The 24,468-nt window shown below is 42.8% G+C and overlaps 1 protein-coding gene across 2 annotated transcripts in view; it reads left to right on the top strand.

Annotated features, from left to right (window-relative positions):
* Positions 1-9,698: 9,698 nt before the first annotated feature.
* Positions 9,699-24,468, top strand: part of LOC115168956 (DENN domain-containing protein 2D) — a 44,673-nt gene continuing 29,903 nt past the window's right edge. Inside the window, exon 1 of one of the 2 annotated variants that reach the window (XM_029724520.1) lies at positions 9,699-9,774. In XM_029724520.1, coding sequence (XP_029580380.1) covers positions 9,756-9,774 — 19 coding nt within the window. In that variant the 5' untranslated portion in view covers positions 9,699-9,755. Of the gene's footprint in view, positions 9,775-17,861; positions 18,320-24,468 lie in introns of those variants that run through there. The other variant, XM_029724519.1, reaches the window with a different exon arrangement.

The raw sequence follows: 24,468 nt of genomic DNA on the forward strand, positions 1-24,468 counted from the left end.
AAAGGAAAGCAGGTCTTCCGACATCCAGGTGCCCAGGCGGGGATTTTCATCCACGACCAGGAGATCATGATGTTGGAGCCACAGAAGGCCGAGGATGTACAGGAGCAGTGATGATGAGGAAGGGAAGGCTTTCTTGGTGCATGGGTCCCACGGTGAGGGTGAGTTGTGCTGTGATGAGTGATACTGCCGGATCCCAATTGTTGTTTATCCAGGGCTTGGATCAGAAAAGGAGAGGAGAGCGGGTTCACAGTGATGTTCTGAAACGAGGGCCTGGTCGATAAAATTCCCTGTGGCACCAGAGTCCACTGGAAGTGAAGAGACAACACCTGAGGGACAGCCGCCCGTGAAATAGAAACCAAGAAGGGTTTGCTGGAAAACAATGAAGGAATATTGACGCCTACCCTGGGTGACAGATATCCCGGGGCCGTCCCTCTGCCCCAGTGGACTTTGGGGTGGGACCACCAGGACACCGCTGGAGCCGATGCCTCTCCTGGCCGCAATAGGGACACAGCCCCAACGGTCTCCAGCGATGTCACTTTGCCGCATTGAGGTGTGTGACCTCTATCTCCATGGGTTCAGGCTCTGCCCCAGGATGGCAAGAGGAGTGCTGTCAATGTTTTTAGTTAGTAGTTAAATAAAAGGTCAAATAAAAAATTTCAGATCCCACTGATTAAATCAAATTAAATGTATTTATATAGCCCTTCTTACATCAGCTGATATCTCAAAGTGCTGTACAGAAACTCAGCCTAAAACCCCAAACAGCAAGCAATGCAGGTGTAGAAGCACGGTGGCTAGGAAAAACTCCCTAGAAAGGCCAAAACCTAGGAAGAAACCTAGAGAGGAACCAGGCTATGAGGGGTGGCCAGTCCTCTTCTGGCTGTGCCGGGTGGAGATTATAACAGCACATGGCCAAGATGTTCAAATGTTCATAAATGACCAGCATGGTCAAATAATGATAATCATAGTAGTTGTCGAGGGTGCAACAAGTCAGCAACTCAAGAGTAAGTGTCAGTTGGCTTTTTCATAGCCGATCTTTGAGGGTATCTCTACCGCTCCTGCTGTCTCTAGAGAGTTGAAAACAGCAGGTCTGGGACAGGTAGCACGTCTGGTGAACAGGTCAGGGTTCCAGCAGATCTGGGACAGATAGCACGTCCGGTGAACAGGTCAGGGTTCCAGCAGGTCTGGGACAGCAGGTCTGGGACAGGTAGCACGTCCGGTGAACAGGTCAGGGTTCCATAGCCGCAGGCAGAACAGTTGAAACTGGAGCAGCAGCATGGCCAGGTGGACTGGGGACAGCAAGGAGTCATCATGCCAGGTAGTCCTGAGGCATGGTCCTAGGGCTCAGGTCCTCCAAGAGAGAGAAAGAAAGAGAGAAAGAGAGAATTAGAGAGAGCATATTTAAATTCACACAGGACACCGGATAAGACAAGAGAAATACTCCAGATGTAACAGACTGACCCTAGCCCCCCAACACAAACTACTGCAGCATAAATACTGGAGGCTGAGACAGGAGGGGTCAGGAGACACTGTGGCCCCATCCGATGAAACCCTCGGACAGGGCCAAACAGGCAGGATATAACCGCACCCACTTTGCCAAAGCACAGCCCCCACACCACTGGAGGGATATCTCCAACCACCAACCTACCATCCTGAGACAAGGCCGAGTATAGCCCACAAAGATCTCCGCCACGGCACAACCCAGACGGCGCCAACCCAGACAGGAAGACCACGTCAGTGACTCAACCCACTCAAGTGACGCACCCCTCCCAGGGACGGCATGGAAGAACACCAGTAAGCCAGTGACTCAGCCCCTGTAATAGGGTTAGAGGCAGAGAATCCCAGTGGAGAGAGGGGAACCGGCCAGGCAGAGACAGCAACGGCGGTTCGTTGCTCCAGCCTTTCCGTTCACCTTCACACCCCTGGGCCAGACTACACTTAATCATAGGACCTACTGAAGAGATGAGTCTTCAGTAAAGACTTAAAGGTTGAGACTGAGTCTGTGTCTCTCACATGGGTAGGCAGACCATTCCATAAAAATGGAGCTCTATAGGAGAAAGCCCTGCCTCCAGCTGTTTGCTTAGAAATTCTAGGGACAATTAGGAGGCCCGCGTCTTGTGACCGTAGCGTACGTGTAGGTATGTACGGCAGGACCAAATCGGAAAGATAGGTAGGAGCAAGCCCATGTAATGCTTTGTAGGTTAGCAGTAAAACCTAGAAATCAGCCCTTGCCTTAACAGGAAGCCAGTGTAGGGAGGCTAGCACTGGAGTAATACGATCACATTTTCTGGTTCTAGTCAGGATTCTAGCAGCCGTATTTAGCACTAACTGAAGTTTATTTAGTGCTTTATCCGGGTAGCCGGAAAGTAGAGCATTGCAGTAGTCCAACCTAGAAGTAACAAAAGCATGGATAAATTTTTATGCATCATTTTTGGACAGAAAGTTTCTGATTTTTGCTATGTTACGTAGATGGGAAAAAGTTGTCCTTGAAGCAGTCTTGATATGTTCTTCAAAAGAGAGATCAGGGTCCAGAGTAACGCCGAGGTCCTTCACAGTTTTATTTGAGACGACTGTACAACCATCCAGATTAATTGTCAGGTTCAACAGAAGATCTCTTTGTTTCTTGGGACCTAGAACAAGCATCTCTGTTTTGTCCGAGTTTAAAAGTAGAAAGTTTGCAGCCATCCACTTCCTTATGTCTGAAACACAGGCTTCTAGCGAGGGCAATTTTGGGGCTTCACCATGTTTCATTGAAATGTACAGCTGTGTGTCATCCGCATAGCAGTGAAATTTAACATTATGTTTTTGAATGACATCCCCAAGAGGTAAAATATATAGTGAAAACAATAGTGGTCCTAAAACGGAACCTTGAGGAACACCGAAATTTACAGTTGATTTGTCAGAGGACAAACCATTCACAGAGACAAACTGATACCTTTCATTTACCACCTTCACAAGTGCAGTCTCAGTGTTATGATGGGGTCTAAAACCAGACAGAAGTGTTTCATATACATCGTTTGTCTTCAGGAAGGCAGTGAGTTGCTGCGCAACAGCTTTTTCTAAAATGTTTGAGAGGAATGGAAGATTCGATATAGGCCAATAGTTTTTTTATAATTTCTGGGTCAAGATTTGGCTTTTTCAAGAGGCTTTATTACTGCCACTTTTAGTGAGTTTGGTACACATCCGGTGGATGGAGAGCCGTTTATTATGTTCAACATAGGAGGGCCAAGCACAGGAAGCAGGTCTTTCAGTAGTTTGGTTTGGGATAGGGTCCAGTATGCACCTTGAAGGTTTAGAGGTCATGATTATTTTCATCATTGTGTCAAGAGATATGGTACTAAAACACTTGTGTCTCCCTTGATCCTAGGTCATGGCAGAGTTGTACAGACTCAGGACAACGGAGCTTTGGAGGAATACGCAGATTTAAAGAGGAGTCCGTAATTTGCTTTCTAATGATCATAATCTTTTCCTCAAAGAAGTTCATGAATTCATTACTGCTGAAGTGAAAGCCATCCTCTCTTGGGGAATGCTGCTTTTTAGTTAGCTTTGCGACAGTATCAAAAATACATTTCGGATTGTTCTTATTTTCCTCAATTAAGTTGGAAAAATAGGATGATCGAGCAGCAGTGAGGGCTCTTCGATACTGCACGGTACTGTCTTTCCAAGCTCGTCGGAAGACTTCCAGTTTGATGTGGCGCCATTTCCATTCCAATTTTCTGGAAGCTTGCTTCAGAGCTCGTGTATTTTCTGTATACCAGGGAGCCAGTTTCTTATGACAAATGTTTTTAGTTTTTAGGGGTGCAACTGCATCTAGGGTATTGCGCAAGGTTAAATTGAGATCCTCAGTTAGGTGGTTAACTGATTTTTGTCCTCTGACATCCTTGGGCAGACAGAGGGAGTCTGGAAGGGCATCAAGGAATCTTTGGGTTGTCTGAGAATTTATAGCACGACTTTTAATGGTCCTTGCTTGGGGTCTGAGCAGATTAGTTGTTGCGATTGCAAACGTAATAAAATGGTGGTCCGATAGTCCAGGATTATGAGGAAAAATATTTAGATCCACAACATTTATTCCATGGGACAGAACTAGATCCAGAGTATGACTGTGGCAGTGAGTAGGTCCAGAGACATGTTGGACAAAACCCACTGAGTCGATGATGGCTCCGAAAGCCTTTTGGAGTGGGTCTGTGGACTTTTCCATGTGAATATTAAAGTCACCAAAAATGTGAATATTATCTGCGATGACTACAAGGTCCGATAGGAATTCAGGGAACTCAGTGAGGAACGCTGCATATGGCCTACCTCTACTGGACACTGTACTTACAAATATAGTTAGGATTTTGAAAAAGATGTTCACCTGACCGGTAGTTTAGCGGGTAGAGTAGGGAACATTCAGGGATGTGAGGGTGAAGTTGAATCCTGTTGAAGGCACACTATTTTGAAAATTGTTTTGTGAAACCACATTTTTCACTGTTGTTCAAATAATTTGTTTATTTAGTATAGTGTAAGCTTCTGTCTAAAGCATCCTAAATAATGGCATAATAATATCATGTTTTAAAAAAATGGTAAACTTGAAGGCAAGAAAGGGAAGCATGCTGTAAGATGCGAATCTGGTATTCAAACTGTTTTTAGGCTACTAAAGTCAACGACCTATCGCTGCGCAACAGAGTTTTGATAACTGTTAAGAACAAAAACGGATCTGAAAATGACACCCTGTTATTTATTGTTGACCAGCAGATGTCACTAATGTGCATTGTGAACTCATAATGAAGTTCTAAGTAATCAATGTTTTTTGGTCAACAGCCTAAGATGGTCTTTGCTGGGGGGGGGGGGGGTTCAGCAGGGCTTCCTATCCTGTTTCCCTTCCTCTGTGCACTCATCCACCCTGGTTTGACCTTGTGTGAGTCCCAAACCTCCAATGTTGTTTCAAATCCTATGTCCAAACAACCATCTGTATGGGTTGTGTAAGAAAAACTATATGGCGGCACTTACAGTACAGCAAAAAGGGAATGTTTACAACATTTCACACTCCCCCACCTCTTTGACATGCTGATTAATAAATGAAAAATTAAAGTCATGTAACAAGTAAGATCCATCCCCTAGATCTTTGTTTTCTTTGAAAGCTGTGAGTGTTATTATACACGTCTAGGATTAGTCTGCGATAACCCTAGTTTCCCTCGACCCAGCTCAAATTTGAGAATTCCATTCAAGCCACCGCGAATTTGGCCCTAATTCAAAGTGCCAATGGAAATGGGGCTTTAGTCACTAGGTAGGAGAAACCAAAACATAATATTTGTAATGTGTGACAGGGCAAAACCACTGAATGTCTTATATAGGAACATACTCTAGGAAGTATTGGTTGGGCATCAATACACAAACAACCTTAACTGATTTGGACAAATTTGGTTGTTTGTCTGATGTGTTTTCACCTGCCAATCTAGTCTTATTTACCGCTCTTTAGGCAATTTCATTGTCACTAGTTTGAGAGGCTGTATGATTACAGCTCGTATATAAGGCGTACTCTTGATCTCCTTGAAAAAGAAACAATTTGTCAGGCATTATCAGACTGGACTAAATGGTTTAAACTAGGGTATCAATCAATAATGATGTAACAAAGATGTTGATATCATTGTATATCTAACCGGTTTGTTTCAAAGCAAAAGATACACCCTGGGCAGTGGGCACTCATATGGATATAAAAGAGTATCGCTTTGGAGGTGTACTATGAACAGAGTGCTGAACCAATGTATGGCGATATACAGAAATTACTCTGTAAAATGAAATATGTGACCTAGGGGTGGTCTAGCAGTCTAGGCCAGGGTTTCCCACTCAGTTCTGGGGCCCACCCTGGGTGCACATTTTGGTTTTTGCCCCAACAATACACAGCTGATTCAAATAATCAAAGCTTGATAACCATTGTCTAGGCTGCTGCCGCCAGTGCAGGTGTACAGCTGAAGCATGGGTTTGAATCTGGTCCACTGCGATTTCAGCACACTCTTCTCTATAGCTCTCTTTATCTAATAAACATACAAAGACTTTTAAATGGAACAGGAAAAGGGTTTGTGGATGTTGAAGTTGAAAAGAATATATATATGTTTTAACGTTTTTCTTAGATTAGAACATAATGATGATCTGGAATGAAATGAATGGCCTGCTTTTTGAATAGAGCCCTTAGACTAGACCGAGAGTGTATGCAGCATTGTAGCTTTTCCATTTAGAGAACGTGCCACATATGTCCACTAGATGGGGATCCATGACCTAACTCCAGTTCATACTACTGTAAGGCTTGTTTTCAAACTTGGTAACTGTGTCATTTATCACTGATGTACTGTTTGGGACCAGGGTAGATGTACGCTATTATTGTGCCACACTTCTCCCTCCCATTCTCCCATTTAAGGGAAACAACAAGCTAGATGTCATACAAAGTGTATCACAAAGATTGTAGAAATTAAATATTTTATTAATTCCCAATGCAAAGAAATTTAAATCAAGCTCCCATTTGTAGTAGATTGGCTAAACCATTATGAGTATGTTTGACCATTTTCTTCCATAAAGAGTATAAAAAAAGTACATAAGTTGAAGGGTGTCTACCCTCCCATTTCGTGACGAAACCACTTGTGATCACAGTAAAGACAGATCCGGGAAATGAACAATGTGCACACTGACTGGAAAGCCTGGCGAGAGCTTTTAGTCTTCATATAGTGGCATTCTATGGATTACACATTCTTGTATTTATACATTGCCTGTTAGAGTTTCTTTTTCCCCTATAAAATTTTAATATTTTATTTACTATAGGTATACAGCAGGCTTGAGTTCAAATAGTATTTTAAATCTTTCAATGCTTTAAGCGTTTGCTTTAGCATGTACGGAGTACCAAATGGATGGGGTTTGCAATTTTAGGAGCGTTCTATTGGTCCATTAAGCCAGACTTGCTCAATCAAGCACAGATAAAGTATTTGAAATTATTTCAAATGATTTTTGAACCCAGGTCTGGTATACAGTAAAGTAAACAGAATTGCCATGTGTCATTCCAACACAACACCTGAACGTTTAGAAATATGCTTAGTCGATGTTGTCATGGGTTATGCAATATGAAGACACTAGGTCGAGGACGATGCATTGTTTATGCATCGTGAAACATAGCTTGCTTGGAATATTTGGTGCCAGTTTGATCCCTGTCACAGACTATTGTAGAGCTCCTCTCCTCCAACCATTAGGGCGAGATTGATGCCAGGAAAGTGCTTCTTGGGAGTTGGTGGAAATTGATCTTGTCATATACAGTAGGAGGGACACGAAAAGCATGCAGATGAACGAGATAACAATCGTAAAGCATTCTCATATAGATGAGAACCAGTAAGCAGTGGGGTTTAGGCTATCTACAGCTACTGCCTGTGGCTTACTACTGACCTAAATGATAATGAAGGACGCTGTGCATTCACGTTGTAGCCCATTTCACTAAAATAATGTAACCCTACCTGATTTAGCTGACATAACTTCCTATAAAGTAGAGTGCCGTGTGTCAAATAGTGTGTCAGAAATGATTCCATTAATGAAAGGGATAATAACATGTTTCAGAAGTATTACTTTGTTGTGGATAATAACCTGTGTTTGAAGGGAGGACACACACACACACACGTGGTGAAATCAGGAGATTGGCCATACATTATACACACCTGTCCATTGCAGATTCATGCTTAGTTTAGTTTATTAGTATAGTAATTCACAGCTCATTATATTGAAAGAGGAAATTCCCCTGGGTTAAAGGGTAAAGTCCACTTCTGCTCACCGAGGTGTGCACAGTACTAACTTTAACATGCATACGTCCTCACAAGGTACAAATGCACCAGCAGCCTTCTTGGAACTGCTAAACACACAGATAGGGAGTGTAAGAACGAAAGTCTTGGCAGTGAAAGAAAGGAAAGATAAAAGGTTAAGAGTAAAGAGGTAATGAAGGACAAAATTGGAGATTGAGAGGTTGGGGGATTCAACCTGACAGAATGGTTCAAGCGGTACGACTAAGCCACCATTCTCTTTAACAGTGGTATTTGACTGGGTAGAGGTGAACTGGGTAGTTGACCTACAGATCGAACCAACCATCAAAAGAAATATTGAGGACAAGGTCAGAGTGTATATACATACAGCTTGATTCTGATTGGGCAAGAGATTGCGCCTCGGAAAGTATGTATGTCGGCATTACCTGTGGGACTTAGCTTAGGCCTATGTTTGGAGATATCTTTATTCACTATGCAAAGCACAGAACAATGGATATTGGTAAATACATTTAAAATGTAAGGTATATACCGGATAGGTGTAAAAACGAGAATAGAGAGAGAACCAAAAAAAACTGGTTTTTATGCAACCCTTGGATAATTTTTGCAATAGCAGATTTCTTCAGCATCGTCTCAATTTGTGTAAGAGGCACATTTCAAATACTTTTGCATCTCACAATTTCCTGTTAATAAACATCATATGAAAGGAAGGGAGGGGAAATGTTTGATCTACAATCCAGTAGAAGTTAACACCAACATTGGGAGTTATTTTACACCACTGAGTGTTCATTTCACTCTTAAATTCACTCTGACTCCTGAAATCAATCAACATTGGTCAATTTGCTGTGTACAAGCTTCATATTGATTGGTTCGACTGAGGTACACTCCTTTGAATTGTTCAGTACAAAATGCTATTACAACTGGAAAAACCCTCATTAACTTAATATGCTTCAATTCGAATACTTAAATCCATTCCAAAAACAAATTGCATTGGAATTGACTTAACCTGATCACTGCACCTGTACATAGCCCATCTGTAAACAGCCCATCTATCTACCTACCTCATCCCCATACTGTATTTATTTATTTATTCATCTTGCTCCTTTACACCCCAGTATCTCTACTTGCACATTCACCTTCTGCACATCTACCATTCCAGTGTTTAATTGCTATATTGTAATTACTTCGCCACCATGGCCTATTTATTGCCTTAACTTACCTCATTTGCACTCACTCAAAAAAACTTTTGTTTTTTTGTTCTACTGTATTATTGACTGTATGTTTTGTTTATTCCATGTGTAACGTTGTGTTGTTGTATGTGTCGAATTGCTATGCTTTATCTTGGCCAGGTCGCAGTTGCAAATAAGAATTTCTTTATTTTTTTATTATTCTCTGGTGGACAGATTCTCATGGACAGGTGAAACGAGAATCTGTCAAGACTCACATAAAATGATGTGATTACGAGCAGCAGTTTGGGGTTTGTCGTTGTTGATTATTTGGACAAATCAGGAGTAGGTGGTGCTATAACTGGTGAGGTGATTTTCAAGCCTGTGTGAGGATGATAAACGGTTTCCACTAGATTCCACAGCCACAATGTAAAATTGATATTGAGTAGTAGTGACACAAGACTGAATTTGGTGCTTGAGGTCGAGAGGTGAAGCTGTTAGGACATTTAGGGCCGATTTCCGGGACTAAGATTAAGTTAAATCCTGGCACTTTCAAGTTAACTTTAAAACTCTGCTTGGTATCATATCCTGTAAACTACACAGATGTCTGCTTTGGATTTCTGTTTCTTATGACGCATGACTCCAAGCACATCATATTGTTAGGCAAACCAAAAGGGTGTGCCCACAGTTTAAATATAGAGTTTCAAAGTCTACATTAGAGCAAACAACAACTGATAGCTTGAAGGAGAGACAATACATTGTGAGGGAGTCTGAAATATGAGTCTCACCACTGGGTTATGAGATTCAAACCACACTACTGAACAAGATGGACCCTACGCTCACAGGTAATGAAAATATCTTAACAGAAGTGATCAGTAAATAATCTTAAAAAGTAGTTGAAGGTCAGAGGTGGACACGTCACTGCTTCCAATTAATTGTATTTCTTTAAAAAAAAAAATCTCAAAACTACTTATCCACATCTCTTCCAGACAAATAGAGCTGGGATGGCGGGAGAAGCAGAAAAACTGGAGCTTTTCCTCTTTTCGATCCCAGCGTGAGCATCCCCGTCATCCCTTATTATTTGGGATTAACAAATGAATGAGGTCATTTATTTGGAATTGACTCAGAAGAAATCCATCGGTCTTGACCTAGTGCCATAGACACCAAAATTGTTATTCACCTAGCCAAATTGATACATATGGTCATTATTGCTGTCCATTTTTTTAACATTTTAATTAAACCTTCCTTCAGTTCACATACAATACATCACAGAAGTAAGGTGTAATCTTGATGCTTTATCTCAAGCAAAGGCAAACAGATGGTGAGGAGGCTGGATTTAGGCGGGGGGGGGGGGGGGGGGGGGGGTGCAGTCCTACTCTTCGGTGCGTGAGGCCTCAAGAAAGAGTGAGTGGCTCTCATCTAAACATCTACGATCTCTCTCTCTCACCGGTTAAAGGGTAAACAAACCAAACTATTCATCGCTCAACCTCATGGATGCAGCGATGCATCACTTTACAGTGCAGTCAGAAAGTATTCAGACCCCTTGACTTTCCACATTGTACCAGCCTTATTCTAAAATTGATAAAAGATTTGTTTTGTTTCTCATCTACACACAATACCCCATAATGACAAAGAGAAAACAGGTTTATAAAATGTGTGCAAAAAAAAAAGGGGTACGACAGTAGTCAATAGTATTCAGACCCTTCGCTCTGAGACTCGAAATTGAGCTCAGCTGTATCCTGTTTCCATTTATCCTCCTTGAGATGTTTCTACAACTTGATTGGAGTCCACCTGTGGTAAATTCCATTGATTGGACATGATTTGGAAAGGCACACACCTGTCTATATAAGGTCCCACAGTTGGCAGTGCATGTCGGAGCAAATACCAAGCCATGATGTCGAAGAAATTGTCCATAGAGCTCCAAGACAGGATTGTGTCGAGGCACCGCTCTGGGAAAGGGTACCAAACAATGTCTGCAGCGTTGAAGGCCCCCAAGAACACAGTTGCCTCTAGTGATGCAACAATGACATTTTTGGGCCGATACCCGATATTTTCCATTCCAAAAAAAACGATCCCGATACCCGGTATTTCAAATTTTGGCGGACTTAAGCATTTTAGTACAGTTAATTTGTTAACACACACACGGACGCAGCGGTCTAAGGCACTGCATCTCGGTGCAAGAGGCGTCACTACAGTCCCTGGTTCGAATCCATGCTGTTTCACATCCGGCCATGATCGGGAGTCCCATAGGGCGGCACACAATTGGCCCTGCGTCGTCCGAGTTTGACAGGGTAGGCCGTCATTGTAAATAAGAATTGGTTTTTAAATCTGACTTGCCTAGTTAAATAAAGGTTACACACACCACACTAACCAAAAAGTTATTTTGTTGGCATTTACGCATGTCCCCATTACCAGCAAAACAATCAAAACTTATTTCTTTCAATTACTTTGTGCTGTTTTGTTGTTCATTTGTTCAGTCGTTTTATTCTCAACCAGGATTTCTATGGAACGCTGTTTGGGTCTTTGTGTGTCAAAATACACGTGTCAAATAGTGTTATTTGATGTGTGTATTTTTTGACACGCAAAGACCCAAATAAGCTTGACCAATCAGGACCTAAATATGACTGCACAATAATTTTATGCACTGAAACATTTTTTACGTAGTTATTACACATTGATTACACTATCACTCATATGTCACAATGATTCATCGATACGTATGCTAGGATGCTGGTAAAGTTGTCTCGCGCACCTACAGTGCTGGTCATAAAAAAGATAGCTAGCTCATGGATGCAAACAATGTTCTTCTCCAAAAACATAGCAAAATGACATAATCTGTTTCAGTTAGCTAGCTAACTATATAACTAGGTGTCATCATATAAAATAACTGTAATTTATAAGACATATCTTATTTGATTAATGGTGGTCGGACCCATCTATGTGAAGCTAGCCACAATAAGGATTATCCACAGTAGTGGATAGTATGTAATTGACAGTGATGCAAATAGTAAAATTGTCATAATTTAATAGATCACGCTAAACGAGGTTGGAATGTTGTTACATAAAATCAACAAAGGACAATGATTTGTTAATTTGACAAAAATCTGTTGAAATCACACTGGATGTATTATACTTTAGAATTGCATTGGGGGCATACTTATTTCACTGTACAGCCTTACCTATGGATTGTGGATCAATGACACAGGGTATCAGTCTACTCAGTGACACCTAGAGAACATTAGCATCGTAGCTCTTAATGCGGGACTCTGAAACTGTGAATTGAACACTATTCCTGAGGAAAAAAAATACTGCGTGGATGTTTGAGGCTGATAACTGAGGAGAACGTTAGGAAAACATTTACATTTATGTCATTTAGCAGACGCTCTTATCCAGAGCGACTTACAAATTGGTGCATTCACCTTATGATATCCAGTGGAACAACCACTTTACAATAGTAAATCTATATATTTTTTGGGGGGGGGAGGGTGGGGGGGGGAGGTTAGAAGGATTACTTAATCCTATCCCAGGTATTCCTTAAAGAGGTGGGGTTTCAGGTGTCTCCGGAAGGTGGTGATTGACTCCGCTGTCCTGGCATCGTGAGGGAGCTTGTTCCACCATTGGGGTGCCAGAGCAGCGAACAGTTTTGACTGGGCTGAGCAGGAACGTGCTTCCGCAGAGGTAGGGAGGCGAGCAGGCCAGAGGTGGATGAACGCAGTGCCCTTGTTTGGGTGATCAGAGCCTGAAGGTACGGAGGTGCCGTTCCCCTCACAGCTCCGTAGGAAAGCACCATGGTCTTGTAGCAGATGCGAGCTTCAACTGGAAGCCAGTGGAGTGTGCGGAGGAGCGGGGTGACGTGAGAAAACTTGGGAAGGTTGAACACCAGACGGGCTGCGGCGTTCTGGATGAGTTGTAGGGGTTTGATGGCACAGGCAGGGAGCCCCGCCAACAGCAAGTTGCAGTAATCCAGACGGGAGATGACAAGTGCCTGGATTAGGACCTGCGCCGCTTCCTGTGTGAGGCAGGGTCATACCCTGCGAATGTTGTAGAGCATGAACCTACAGGATCGGGTCACCTCCTTGATGTTAGCGGAGAACGACAGGGTGTTGTCCAGGGTCACGCCAAGGCTCTTAGCACTCTGGGAGGAGGACACAATGGAGTTGTCAACCGTGATGGCGAGATCATGGAACGGGCAGTCCTTCCCCGGGAGGAAGAGCAGCTCCGTCTTGCCGAGGTTCAGCTTGAGGTGGTGATCCGTTATCCACACTGATATGTCTGCCAGACATGCAGAGATGCGATTCGCCACCTGGTTATCAGAAGGGGGAAAGGAGAAGATTAATTGTGTGTCGTCTGCGTAGCAATGATAGGAGAGACCATGTGAGGATATGACAGAGCCAAGTGACTTGGTGTATAGCGAGAATAGGAAAGGGCCTAGAACTGAGCCCTGGGGGACACCAGTGGTGAGAGCACGTGGTGCGGAGACGGATTCTCGCCATGCCACCTGGTAGGAGCGACCTGTCAGGTAGGACGCAATCCAAGAGTGAGCCGCGCCGGAGATGCCCAACTCGGAGAGGGTGGAGAGGAGGATCTGATGGTTCACAGTATCAAAGGCAGCAGATAGGTCTAGAAGGATGAGAGCAGAGGAGAGAGAGTTAGCTTTAGCAGTGCGGAGAGCCTCCGTGACACAGAGAAGAGCAGTCTGAGTTGAATGACCAGTCTTGAAACCTGACTGATTTGGATCAAGAACGTCATTCTGAGAGAGATAGCAAGAGAGCTGGCCAAGGACGGCACGCTCAAGAGTTTTGGAGAGGAAAGAAAGAAGGGATACTGGTCTGTAGTTGTTGACATTGGAGGGATCGAGTGTAAGTTTTTTGAGAAGGGGTGCAACTCTCGCTCTCTTGAAGACGGAAGGGACGTAGCCAGCGGTCAAGGATGAGTTGATGAGCGAGGTGAGGTAAGGGAGAAGGTCTCCGGAAATGGTCTGGTTTACAATCTGGTTTCCGAGCTGGTCATGGATGAACCTCAGCCATGCTCAAGGTCCTAAACAATATCATAACCGCCATCGATAAAAGACAGTACTGTGCAGCCGTATTCATCGAACTGGCCAAGGCTTTCGACTCTGTCAATCACCGCATTCTTATCGGCAGACTCAACAACCTTAGTTTCTCAAATGACTGCCTCGCCTGGTTCACCAACTACTTCTCAGACAGAGTTCAGTGTGTCTAATCAGATGGCCTGTTGTCCGGACCTCTGGCAGTCTCTATGGGGGTGCCACAGGGTTCAATTCTCAGGCCGACTCTTTTTTTCTGTATATCAATGATGTCGCTCTAGCTGCTGCTCTGATCTACTTCTACACAGACCACACCATTCTGTATACTTCTGGCCCTTCTTTGGATAAACCTCCAGACGAGCTTCAATGCCACACAACACTCCTTCCGTGGCTTCCAACTGCTCTTAAATGCTAGTAAAACTAAATGCATGCTTTTCAACCGATCGCTGCCCGCACCTGCCCGACTAGCATCACTACTCTGGACGGTTCTGACTTAGAATATGTGGACAACTATAAATACCTAGGTGTCTGGCTAGACTGTAAACTCTCCTTCCAGACTCACATTAAGCATCTCCAATCCAAAATTACATCTAGAATCGGCTTTTTATTTCACAACAAAGCCTCCTTCACCCATGCTGCTAAACATACCCTCGTAAAATTGACTATACTACCGATCCTTGACTTCAGCGACGTCATTTACAAAATCATCTCCAGAGATGTTAGATCAGGTTCAAGTCGGGTTCTGGCTGGACCACTCCAGGACATTCAGAGACTTGTCCGGAAGCCACTCCTGCCTTTTCTTGGTTCTGTGCTAAAGGTCGTTGTCCTGTTGGAAGGTGAACCTTCATCCCAGTCTGAGGTCCTGAGCACTCTGGAGCTGGTTTTCATCAAGGATCTCTCTGTACTTTGCTCTGTTCGTCTTTTTCCTTGATCCTGACTAGTCTCCCAGTCCCTGCCGCTGAAAAACATCCCCACAGGATGATGCTGCCACCACCATGCTTCAATGGTCAGAAAGGCAGAGCAAGATGGATATAGGTCTATAACAGTTTGGGTCTAGAGTGTCTGCCCCTTTGAAGAGGGGGATGACTGTGGCAGCTTTCCAATCTTCATGGATGTCAGACGATACGAAAGAGGTTGAACAGGCTAGTAATAGGGGTTGCAACAATTGCGGAGGATAATTTTAGAAAGAGAGGGTCCAGATTGTCTAGCCCAGCTGATTTGTAGGGGTCCAGATTTTGCAGCTCTTTCAGAACATCAGCTATCTGTATTTTAGTGAAGGAGAAGTGGGGGGGCTTGCGCAAGTTGCTGTGGGGGGTGCAGAGCTGTTGGCCAGGGAAGGGGTAGCCAGGTGGAAAGCAAGGCCAGCCATAGAAAAATGCTTATTGACATTCTCGATTATCGTGGATTTATCGGTGGTGACGGTGTTTCCTAGCTTCAGGCAATGGGCAGCTGGGAGGAGGTGCACTTACTCTCCATGGACTTTACAGTGTCCCAGAACTTTTTGGAGTTTGTGCTACAGGATGCACATTTCTGTTTGAAAAAGCTAGTCTTTGCTTTCCTAACTGCCTGTGTATATTGGTTCCTAACTTCCCTGAAAAGTTGCATATCATGGGAGCTATTCGATGCTAATGCAAAACGCCACAGGATGTTTTGTGCTGGTCAAGGGCAGTCAAGTGTGGAGTGAACCAAGGGCTATATATGTTCTACGTTCTACATTTTTTGAATGGGGCATGCTTATTTAAGATGGTGAGGAAATCACTTTTAAAGAGTAACCAGGCATCCTCTACTGACGGGATGAGGTCAATATCCTTCCAGGATACCTGGGCCAGGTCGATTAGAAAGGCCTGCTCGCTGAAGTGTTTTAGGGAGCGTTTGACAGTGATGAGGGGTAGTTGTTTCACAGCGGACCCATTATGGACGCAGGCAATGAGGCAGTGACCGCTGAAATCCTGGTTGAAGACAGCAGAGGTGTATTTAGAGGGTAGGTTGGTCAGGATAAAATCTATGAGGGTGCCCGTGTTTATGGATTTGGAGTTGTACCTGGCAGTTTCCTTGATAATTTGTGTGAGATTGAGGGCATCTAGCTTAGATTGTAGGACGGCTGGGGTGTTAAGCATATCCCAGTTTAGGTAACCTAACAGTACGAACTCTGAAGATAAATGGGGGGCATCAATTTGTGTATGGAGTCCAGGGCACAACTGGGGGCTGAGGGGGGTCTATAGCAAGCGGCAACAGTGAGAGACTTATTTCTGGAAAGGTGGATTTTTAGAAGTAGAACAAAGAGGGCGGGGTTGCCACCTTGGCAGAAAATGTTGTAGTTGGGGATGGAAATTTCAGAATTTTGTGGCCTTCCTAAGCCAGGATTCAGACACGGCTAGGACATCAGGGTTGGTGGAGTGTGTTAAAGCAGTGAATACAACAAACCTAGGGAGGAGGCTTCTGATGTTAACATGCATGAAACCAATGCTTTTACGGTTACAGAAGTCAACAAATGATAGCGCCTGGGGAATAGGTGTGGTACTGGGGTCTACAGGGCCTGGATTAACCTCTACATCACCAGAGGAACAGAGGAGTAGGATAAGGATATGGCTGGTGGTCGTCTCTGGTGGGACCAGTTAAGCAAGGTGAGGTCTCCGCATGTGTGGGGGGTGGGACAAAAGAGCTATCTAAGGCAAGGTGGGCAGGACTGAGGACTCTACAGGGAAATAAAACAATAAGGACTAGCCGAGACAGCAGTAGACAAGGCATATTGACATTAGAGTGAGGCATATTGACATCAGAGAGAGGCATAAAGCAGTCACAGGTGTTGTTGATCAGGAGAGCTAAGACGTCAACGGGTAAATGGCGATGAATGGGCAGAGCGGGTCAGTTAGGTACACACAGGACCTGAGTTTGAGGCTGGGGCCGACAGATAAACAAAATGAGGTACAGTGTTATTGAAACAGTCCAGGGGCCATTAGCTGTGTAGCCGAGTGATCATAGGGTCCAAAGAACAGCAATAGGTGAGTCAGGGAGCCGTTCAGTAGTCAGTACTATGCTAGGTGAGTGGGAGACACGGCGCTTAGAAAGCTAGCGGGCCAGGGCAAGAAGATGGGTCTTCGGCGTCATCGCAACGGAAAAGCCCGTTTTTTTTGCTGAGTTTATAACCCCACCGTCACCATGGGCCACTCTGTTCACAACATTGACAATAGCAAACCGCTCTCCAATACAACGCTTGGTCTGCAGTTGTGAGGCTGGTTGGATGTACTGCCAAATTCTCTAAAACGACGTTGGTCTCCAAGGGCAGAGAAAGGAACATTAAATTCTCTGCCAACAGCTCTGGTGGACATTCCTGCAGTCAGCATGCCAATTGCATGCTCCTCAACTTGAGACATGGCATTGTATTGTGTGACAAACTGCACATTTGAGTGGCCTTGTGTAATGCTCATGTTGTTTAAATCAGCTTCTTGACATGCCACACCTGTCAGGTGGATGGATAATATTGGCAAAGTGGAAATGCTCACCAACAGGGATGTTAACAAATTTGTGCACCGAATCTGAAATACAGTTTTTGTGCATATGGAATATTTCTGGGATCTTTATGTCGCGTTTATTTTGTCAGTACTGTAAAGGCTAATTAATAGTTATGAGCTGTCCTACATAACTGCACTGAAAACAAAAACGGATATCCAAGAAAAGTTTTAAAGACCGATTTATTAGGGATGAAATATGTTTGTCTGCTTACAATTTCCTTCAAAAACCTTCAGCATAATTACTTGAGTCCTGAATAATTTGCATTTCAGGTCATGTGCTTGATGATTAGTAGTTGATTACCTCATTGGGAGGAGCTTTAGTGTCACAGAAAGCATCTGTAAAAGCTTTATAAAAAGCATGTGCAAGACAAACAGCTTACATAATGAAATCCTGGAGAACATCACAATCTCGCCTATCCTATGGCAATTATATTTTATTGTCATCTTGACTCACCAGATGAAATTAGCTGTAATTCTAGTTATCAAATGAATAGTTATGCATTGGTAGCGTAATTGTATCAGATGAAGCACATCCACGTGAGAAACTGACAATTGATCGAACCATTGGCTCCGCGCACTGTACAGTTTGGTGCGTTCATCTCCAATTTCCAGAGAAACCAACCCGTGAACATTGAGCAACAGCATGCGTTACTTGTGCGACTAGTCTCCTTGTGCTACCAGGATGAATGGGGTTGATAAATAATAATTTGAGAAACGACAAGCAGTCCAGGGAGATAAGACGCTCAACCTTGATACCTGTGAGAGCTATGAGTGGAGAGGTGACGAGGACTCGAAAAAGACATGGATTAAAAAACTTCAAGCAAAGATGGAGTGAGTAGATTACATGAATGTATAGGCTAAGAAGTTTTAAACATGTCATACAGTCAATGCGAACAAGGTTTGTAAAAATGTAAGTACCTTTACTGAAAAAGTGGCTTCAATCAAGCCACTACTCGCGTTCCGACGGTGCCAACAGCAGGCAGGTTTCCATTGACCAGGTTAATTCGACAAAAGCAACGTCGCAAAAAAAAATATTTGCGCCTTGTGTAATGGAAACCGCAGATGAGACATTTTCTTAAGATCGACAACAATTGTATATCCGTTAGACGGGTCGATTTTCCTTGTCGAATTTGTCTTTGCGACGACAATGGAAACGGTTTATTTTATTGAACCTTTATTTAACTAATAATTTAAGGTACACGGGGATGGTGATGTCAAAACATAACTATGAAGCGCCACTCCACCCACATGTAGAACTATTTCGAAATGTCTGCCTGCTAAATGTATTTTTCAACTATAAAAATGATTATTTGCAGAATCCTTGTCCTGATATTTAACAATTGCGGAATTACTTTGGTTGTGTGATTGGTTGGAAGCAAGTTTCACCATCCAATTATTTAATGTCTACATGAGTGCAAGTTTCATAATGGCACAGACCGTGGCGGCATGTTGGCACATGGGAATTAGAATATGTCAAATGTTAGTAAATTCTTACATTTTATCCATGAAGGCTTTTGAGGGCTACCTAAGACATAGGTGGGAGGGCATGCAGGCCTGTCTTCAATGTATTAATGCGCAATTTACCTAAATGGGTAATGGAAACGCTTCAACCACATTTTTATTTTGACACTAGGTTCCTACAACCACGCAGTGTTGCCAACTAATTTTCAGGGTAAGTTGCTAGAGGCAGGTTGATTTGTTGCTAAAAGCTGCTAAATGACGTTGTGATGTCATTGCGTGATAACTTAACTGCGTGATAACGTAAAACTGCGTCATTACGTAGAATACACAATAACGTTACTCAAATTGACTGGACATCTCAGCGAAAAATAGGATTTGACATTTGTTCAGGTACAGACTCCCACTCTTTTCTGTTCTTCTGGCTGTACAATTTTGATTGAGACATGTTGATTGATGTTGTAAGTTCTGTTCAAGATCAAACATTCGTGACCAACTATATTCATTGGGTTTGGCTCGTTGAACCCGTACTGCTGCTGCAGTCAGCCAACAATGATTTGCAATTTTCTGAAATTGCTGGTGCCTGTTCACGAGCTGAGCGCCTTCTGCTGACGTCACTCACAATGCACTTTTGCAGCCAGGCATGTGTTGTGACAGACAAAATCGTTTTTGTGTAATTTAGAGGGAAAATGCATTCATTTTAGCATTTTAATCACTTTTTAAAAGTTCCAAATACATTTTTAAAAGTAGCTAAATTTGATGCTAGATGCTGTTTGAAAAGAAAGTTGCCAGGGTAGTCTGAAAAGTTGCTAAATCTAGCAACAAATTGCTAAATATGCATCACTGCAACCACGTTCCATCCACCGTTTTTTACATGAGTAAAGTCATACCAGGAAACGGGACGTTTCGCTACAATTTTACAAATGCAGACAATTTCTTCAACATGGTGGAGTCTTTGTTGGTTAAATTGCTAGAAATGGCAGTGAAAACGACTTTATGTGCAAATATTGATATAATAACTATCATATTGAAGTAAACGTGGAGTCACGCTGTTGGTCCTTTTGATGGTAGAAAGTGGAGATAAAATACGACCAAAAGTATGTAGACACCTGCTTGTTGAACATCATACACTGATGTTGGGCGATTAGGCCTGTCTCAGTCGGTGTTCCAATTCATCCCAAAGGGGTTCGATGGGGTTGAAGTCAGGGCTCTGTGCAGGCCAGTCAAGTTCTTTCACTCCGTTCGACAAACCATTTCAGTATGGACCTTGCTTTGTGCATGGGGGAAAGGGCCTTCCCCAAACCGTTGCCACAAAGTTGGAAGCACAGAATCGTCTAGAATGTAATTGTATGATGTAGCACTGGAACTAAGGGCCTAGCCCGAACCATGAAAACATCCCCAGACCATTATTCATCCTCCAAACTTTAGTTGGCACTATGCAGTCGGGCAGGTAGCGTTCTCCTAGCATCCACCAAACCCAGATTTGTCCATCGGACTGCCAGATTGTGAAGCGTGATTCATCATCTCGGGGGGGCTCCCGAGTGGCGCAGCGGTCTAAGGCACTGCATCTCAGTGCAAGAGGCGTCAATACAGTTTCACATCCGGCCATGATTGGAAGTCCCGTAGGGCGGCCAGTGTCATCCGGGTTTGGCTGGGGTAGGCCGTCATTGTAAATAAGAATTTGTTCTTAACCTTTTATTTAACGTGGCAAGTCAGTTAAATAAAATCATTCCAGAGAACGTGTTTCCACTGCTCCAGAGTGTAAGGCAGCAAGCTTTACACCACCCCAGCTGACGCTTGGTATTGCGTATGGTGATCATAAGCTTGTGTGCGGCTGTTCGGCCATGGAAACCCATTTCATGAAGCTCCCAACGAGCAGTTCTTATGCTGACGTTGCTTGAGTGTTGCAACTGAGGACAGACTATTTTTACTCGCTTCAGCACTCGGCGGTTCCGCTCTAACTGAAATGGCCGAATCCACTAATTTGAATCTGTTCATTTCCTTCAGTTCACCAGTCCATTTTGAATGTTAACTGTCGTCATTTGACAAGGAATTTTGCTCGTGTATCCCATCAGATAGATACAGAAGTAAATGCCTATAAAAGCGTATGTGTACTCAGCACACGTGTGTGGAGGGAGTGGTCAGAACGCAATTGAGTGAGACATGAAGGGGAAAGGAAATTTTGGGAGCAGAACTGATGCTTGGTTTCTTTTTTGTTGTGTCCCAACTGGAACAGTGGAGTCAAAGCACGTTAACGTTTTCTTCAGGACATCAATTACGAACAAATGGTTTTACAGTATTTGAACAAAATGTGATCTCTGGTTAAAGATAGATTTTTGACGACCTTCTCGATTACTCATGCCCATCCCTAGTGGGGGCGCATTCTTGACAAACATGGGATACTTGAGCATGAATCCCAGCAGCGTTGCAGTTCACACACTTACACCAGTGCACCAGGCACCTACTACTTTTCAAAGGCACTTAATTATTTGCCTTGCCCCTTCACCCTCAGAATGATCACATACAATGTCTCAATTGTCTCGAGGCTTAAAAAAAGTCTTTAACCTGTCTTTTCCTCTGAAAGTGATTTTACAGGTTACATCAATAAGGGATCATAGCATTCACCTGCTCAGTCTCATGGAAAGAGCAGGTGTTCCTATTTTGTACACTCGGTGTATGTATTTAAATGTATGCTGTGTGAATTTAGGCTTGTAAATAATGATAAGGATTTTGCATACTAGTGCATCAAACAAACGAACAACTGTCAAACAAATGAGCCCTTTAATTTGAGTTTATTGTGGCCAACTTATGTTCAAAGTTTTGGGCTTCAGAACATGTTCACTCTTGCTGTATTTGATCTACAAAGGCTGTAACAAGTTCCTGTTATAGTCTGTTACCATCAAATCATAGCAGTTATGGGCCTAGGACCTAACATGCAGTGCCTTCAGAAAGTATTCAAACCCCTTGACTTTTCACATTTTGTTTTTACATTTAGATTGCCTGCCCTACACACACAATACCCCATAATGTCAAAGTGGAATAGTTTTTTTGAAAATGTTACTAATTCATTATAAACCTGATGTTTTTTTTATCAATAAGTATTCAACCCCTTTTATGCCAGGCCTAAAAAATTCAGGAGTTAAGATTTGCTTATCACATGGACACTGTGTGCAATAGTGTTTTAACATGATTTTTGAACGACTACCTCCTCTCCGTACCCCACACATACAATTATCTGTAAGGTCCCTGAGTCAAGAAGTGAATTATCAACACAGATTTAACCACAAAGACCAGGGAGGTTTTCCAATGGCTTGGAAAGAAGGCTACCTATTGGTAGATGGGTAAAAAAAGCAGACCTTGTATATCCCTTTGCGTATGGTGAAGTTATTAATTGCACTTTGGATGGTGTATCAATGCAACCAGTGACTACAAAGAAACAGGCGTCCTTCCTAACTCAGTTGCCAGAGAGGAAGAAAACCACTGAGGATGGACCAACTTCAGAGTTACTCAACAATACTCACCTAATTGACAGTGAAATGAAGGAAGCCAGTAGAGAATATAAAATTCCAAAACATGCTTCCTGTTTGCAACAAGTCACTAAAGTAATACTGCAAAAAATGTGGTAAAGTAATTTGCTTTTTGTCCTGAATAAAGTGTTATGTTTGCGACAGATACAAGACATTACTGGGTACCACTCAGTATTTTCAAGCATAGTGGTGGCTGCATCATGTTATTGGTATGCTTGTCATTGTTAAGGGCTAGGTAGTTTCAGGATAAAAAATAAACATAGTAGTGCAAAGCACTGGCAAATTCACTGAATTCACTTTTCAACAGAGCCTAAAACACAAGGCCAAATCTACACTAGAGTTGCGTACCCATGTAGCTCAGTTGGTAGAGCATGGTGTTTGCAACGCCAGGGTTGTGGAGTCAATTCCCACGGGGGACCAGTACGGAGAAAAATTGTATGAAATGTATGCATTCACTACTGTAAGTCGCTCTGGATAAGAGCGTCTGCTAAATGACTAAAATGTAAATGTAAGAGGACAGTGAATGTTCCTGAGTGACCGAGTTAGTTATGACTTATCTATTTGAAAATCTATGGCAAGACCTGAATAGTTGTCTAGCAATGATCAACCAATTTGACAGAGCGTGAAGAATTTTGAAAAGAATGTGTAAATGTTGGTGGAAGCTCTTAGACTTAAGGCGTCTGCATTAGAGGTTGACCGATTATGATTTTTCAACGCCAATACTGATTTTATTTATTTGTAATAATGACAATTACAACAATACTGAATGAACACTTAACTTAATATAATAGATCAATAAAATCAATTTCGCCTCAAATAAATAATGCAACATGTTCAATTTGGTTTAAGTAACGCAAAAACAAAGTGTTGGAGAAGAAAGTAAAAGTGCAGTATGTGCCATGTAAGAAAGCTAACAATTAAGTGCCTTGCTCAGAACATGGGAACATATGAAAGCTGGTGGTTCGTTTTAACATGAGTCTTCAATATTCCCAGGTAAGATGTTTTGGGTTATAGTAATTATAGGACTATTTCTCTCTATACGATATGTATTTCATATACCTTTGACTATTGGATATTCTTATAGACACTTTAGTATTGCCAGTGTAACAGTATAGCTTCCGTCCCTCTCCTCGCTCCTACCTGGGCTCGTACCAGGAACACATCGACAACAGCCACCCTCGAAGCAGCGTTACCCATGCAGAGCAAGGGGAACAACTACTCCAAGTCTCAGAGCGAGTGACGTTTGAAACGCTATTAGCGCACACCCACTAACTAGCTAGCCATTTCACATCGGTTACACCAGCCTAATCTTGGGAGTTGATAGGCTTGAAGTCATAAACAGCGTAATGAAGAGCTGCTGGCAAAACGCAGTAAAGTGCTGTTTGAATGAATGCTTATGAGCTTGCTGGTGCCTACCGCCGCTCAGTCAGACTGCTCTATCAAATCATAGACTTAATTATAATAAACACACAGAAATACGAGCCTTAGGTCATTAATATGGTCGACTCCGGAAGCTATCATCTCAAATCACTTTTTTTCTTTCAGTGAAATACGGAACCGTTCCGTATTTTATCTAATGGGTGGCATCCCTAAGTCTAAATATTCCTGTTACATTGCACAACCTTCAATGTTATGTCATAACTACGTAGAATTCTGGCAAATTAGTTCGCAACGAGCCAGGAGGCCAAAACTGTTTCATATACCCTGACTCTGCGTGCAATGAACGCTAGAGATGTGACAGAATTTCATGTTAGCAGGCAATATTAACTCAATATGCAGGTTTAAAAATATACTTGTGTATTGATTTTAAAGAAAGGCATTGATGTTTATGGTTAGGTACATTGGTGCAACGACAGTGCTTTTTTTCACAAATGCGCTTGTTAAATCAACACCTGTTTGTCGAAGTAGGCTGTGATTCGATGAGAAATGAACAGGCACCGCATCGTTTATATGCAACGCAGGACACGTTAGATAACTACATATGGTTGATATTAC

The sequence above is a fragment of the Salmo trutta genome, chromosome 30, assembly GCF_901001165.1.
Source record: "Salmo trutta chromosome 30, fSalTru1.1, whole genome shotgun sequence".
Taxonomy (NCBI): domain Eukaryota; kingdom Metazoa; phylum Chordata; class Actinopteri; order Salmoniformes; family Salmonidae; genus Salmo; species Salmo trutta.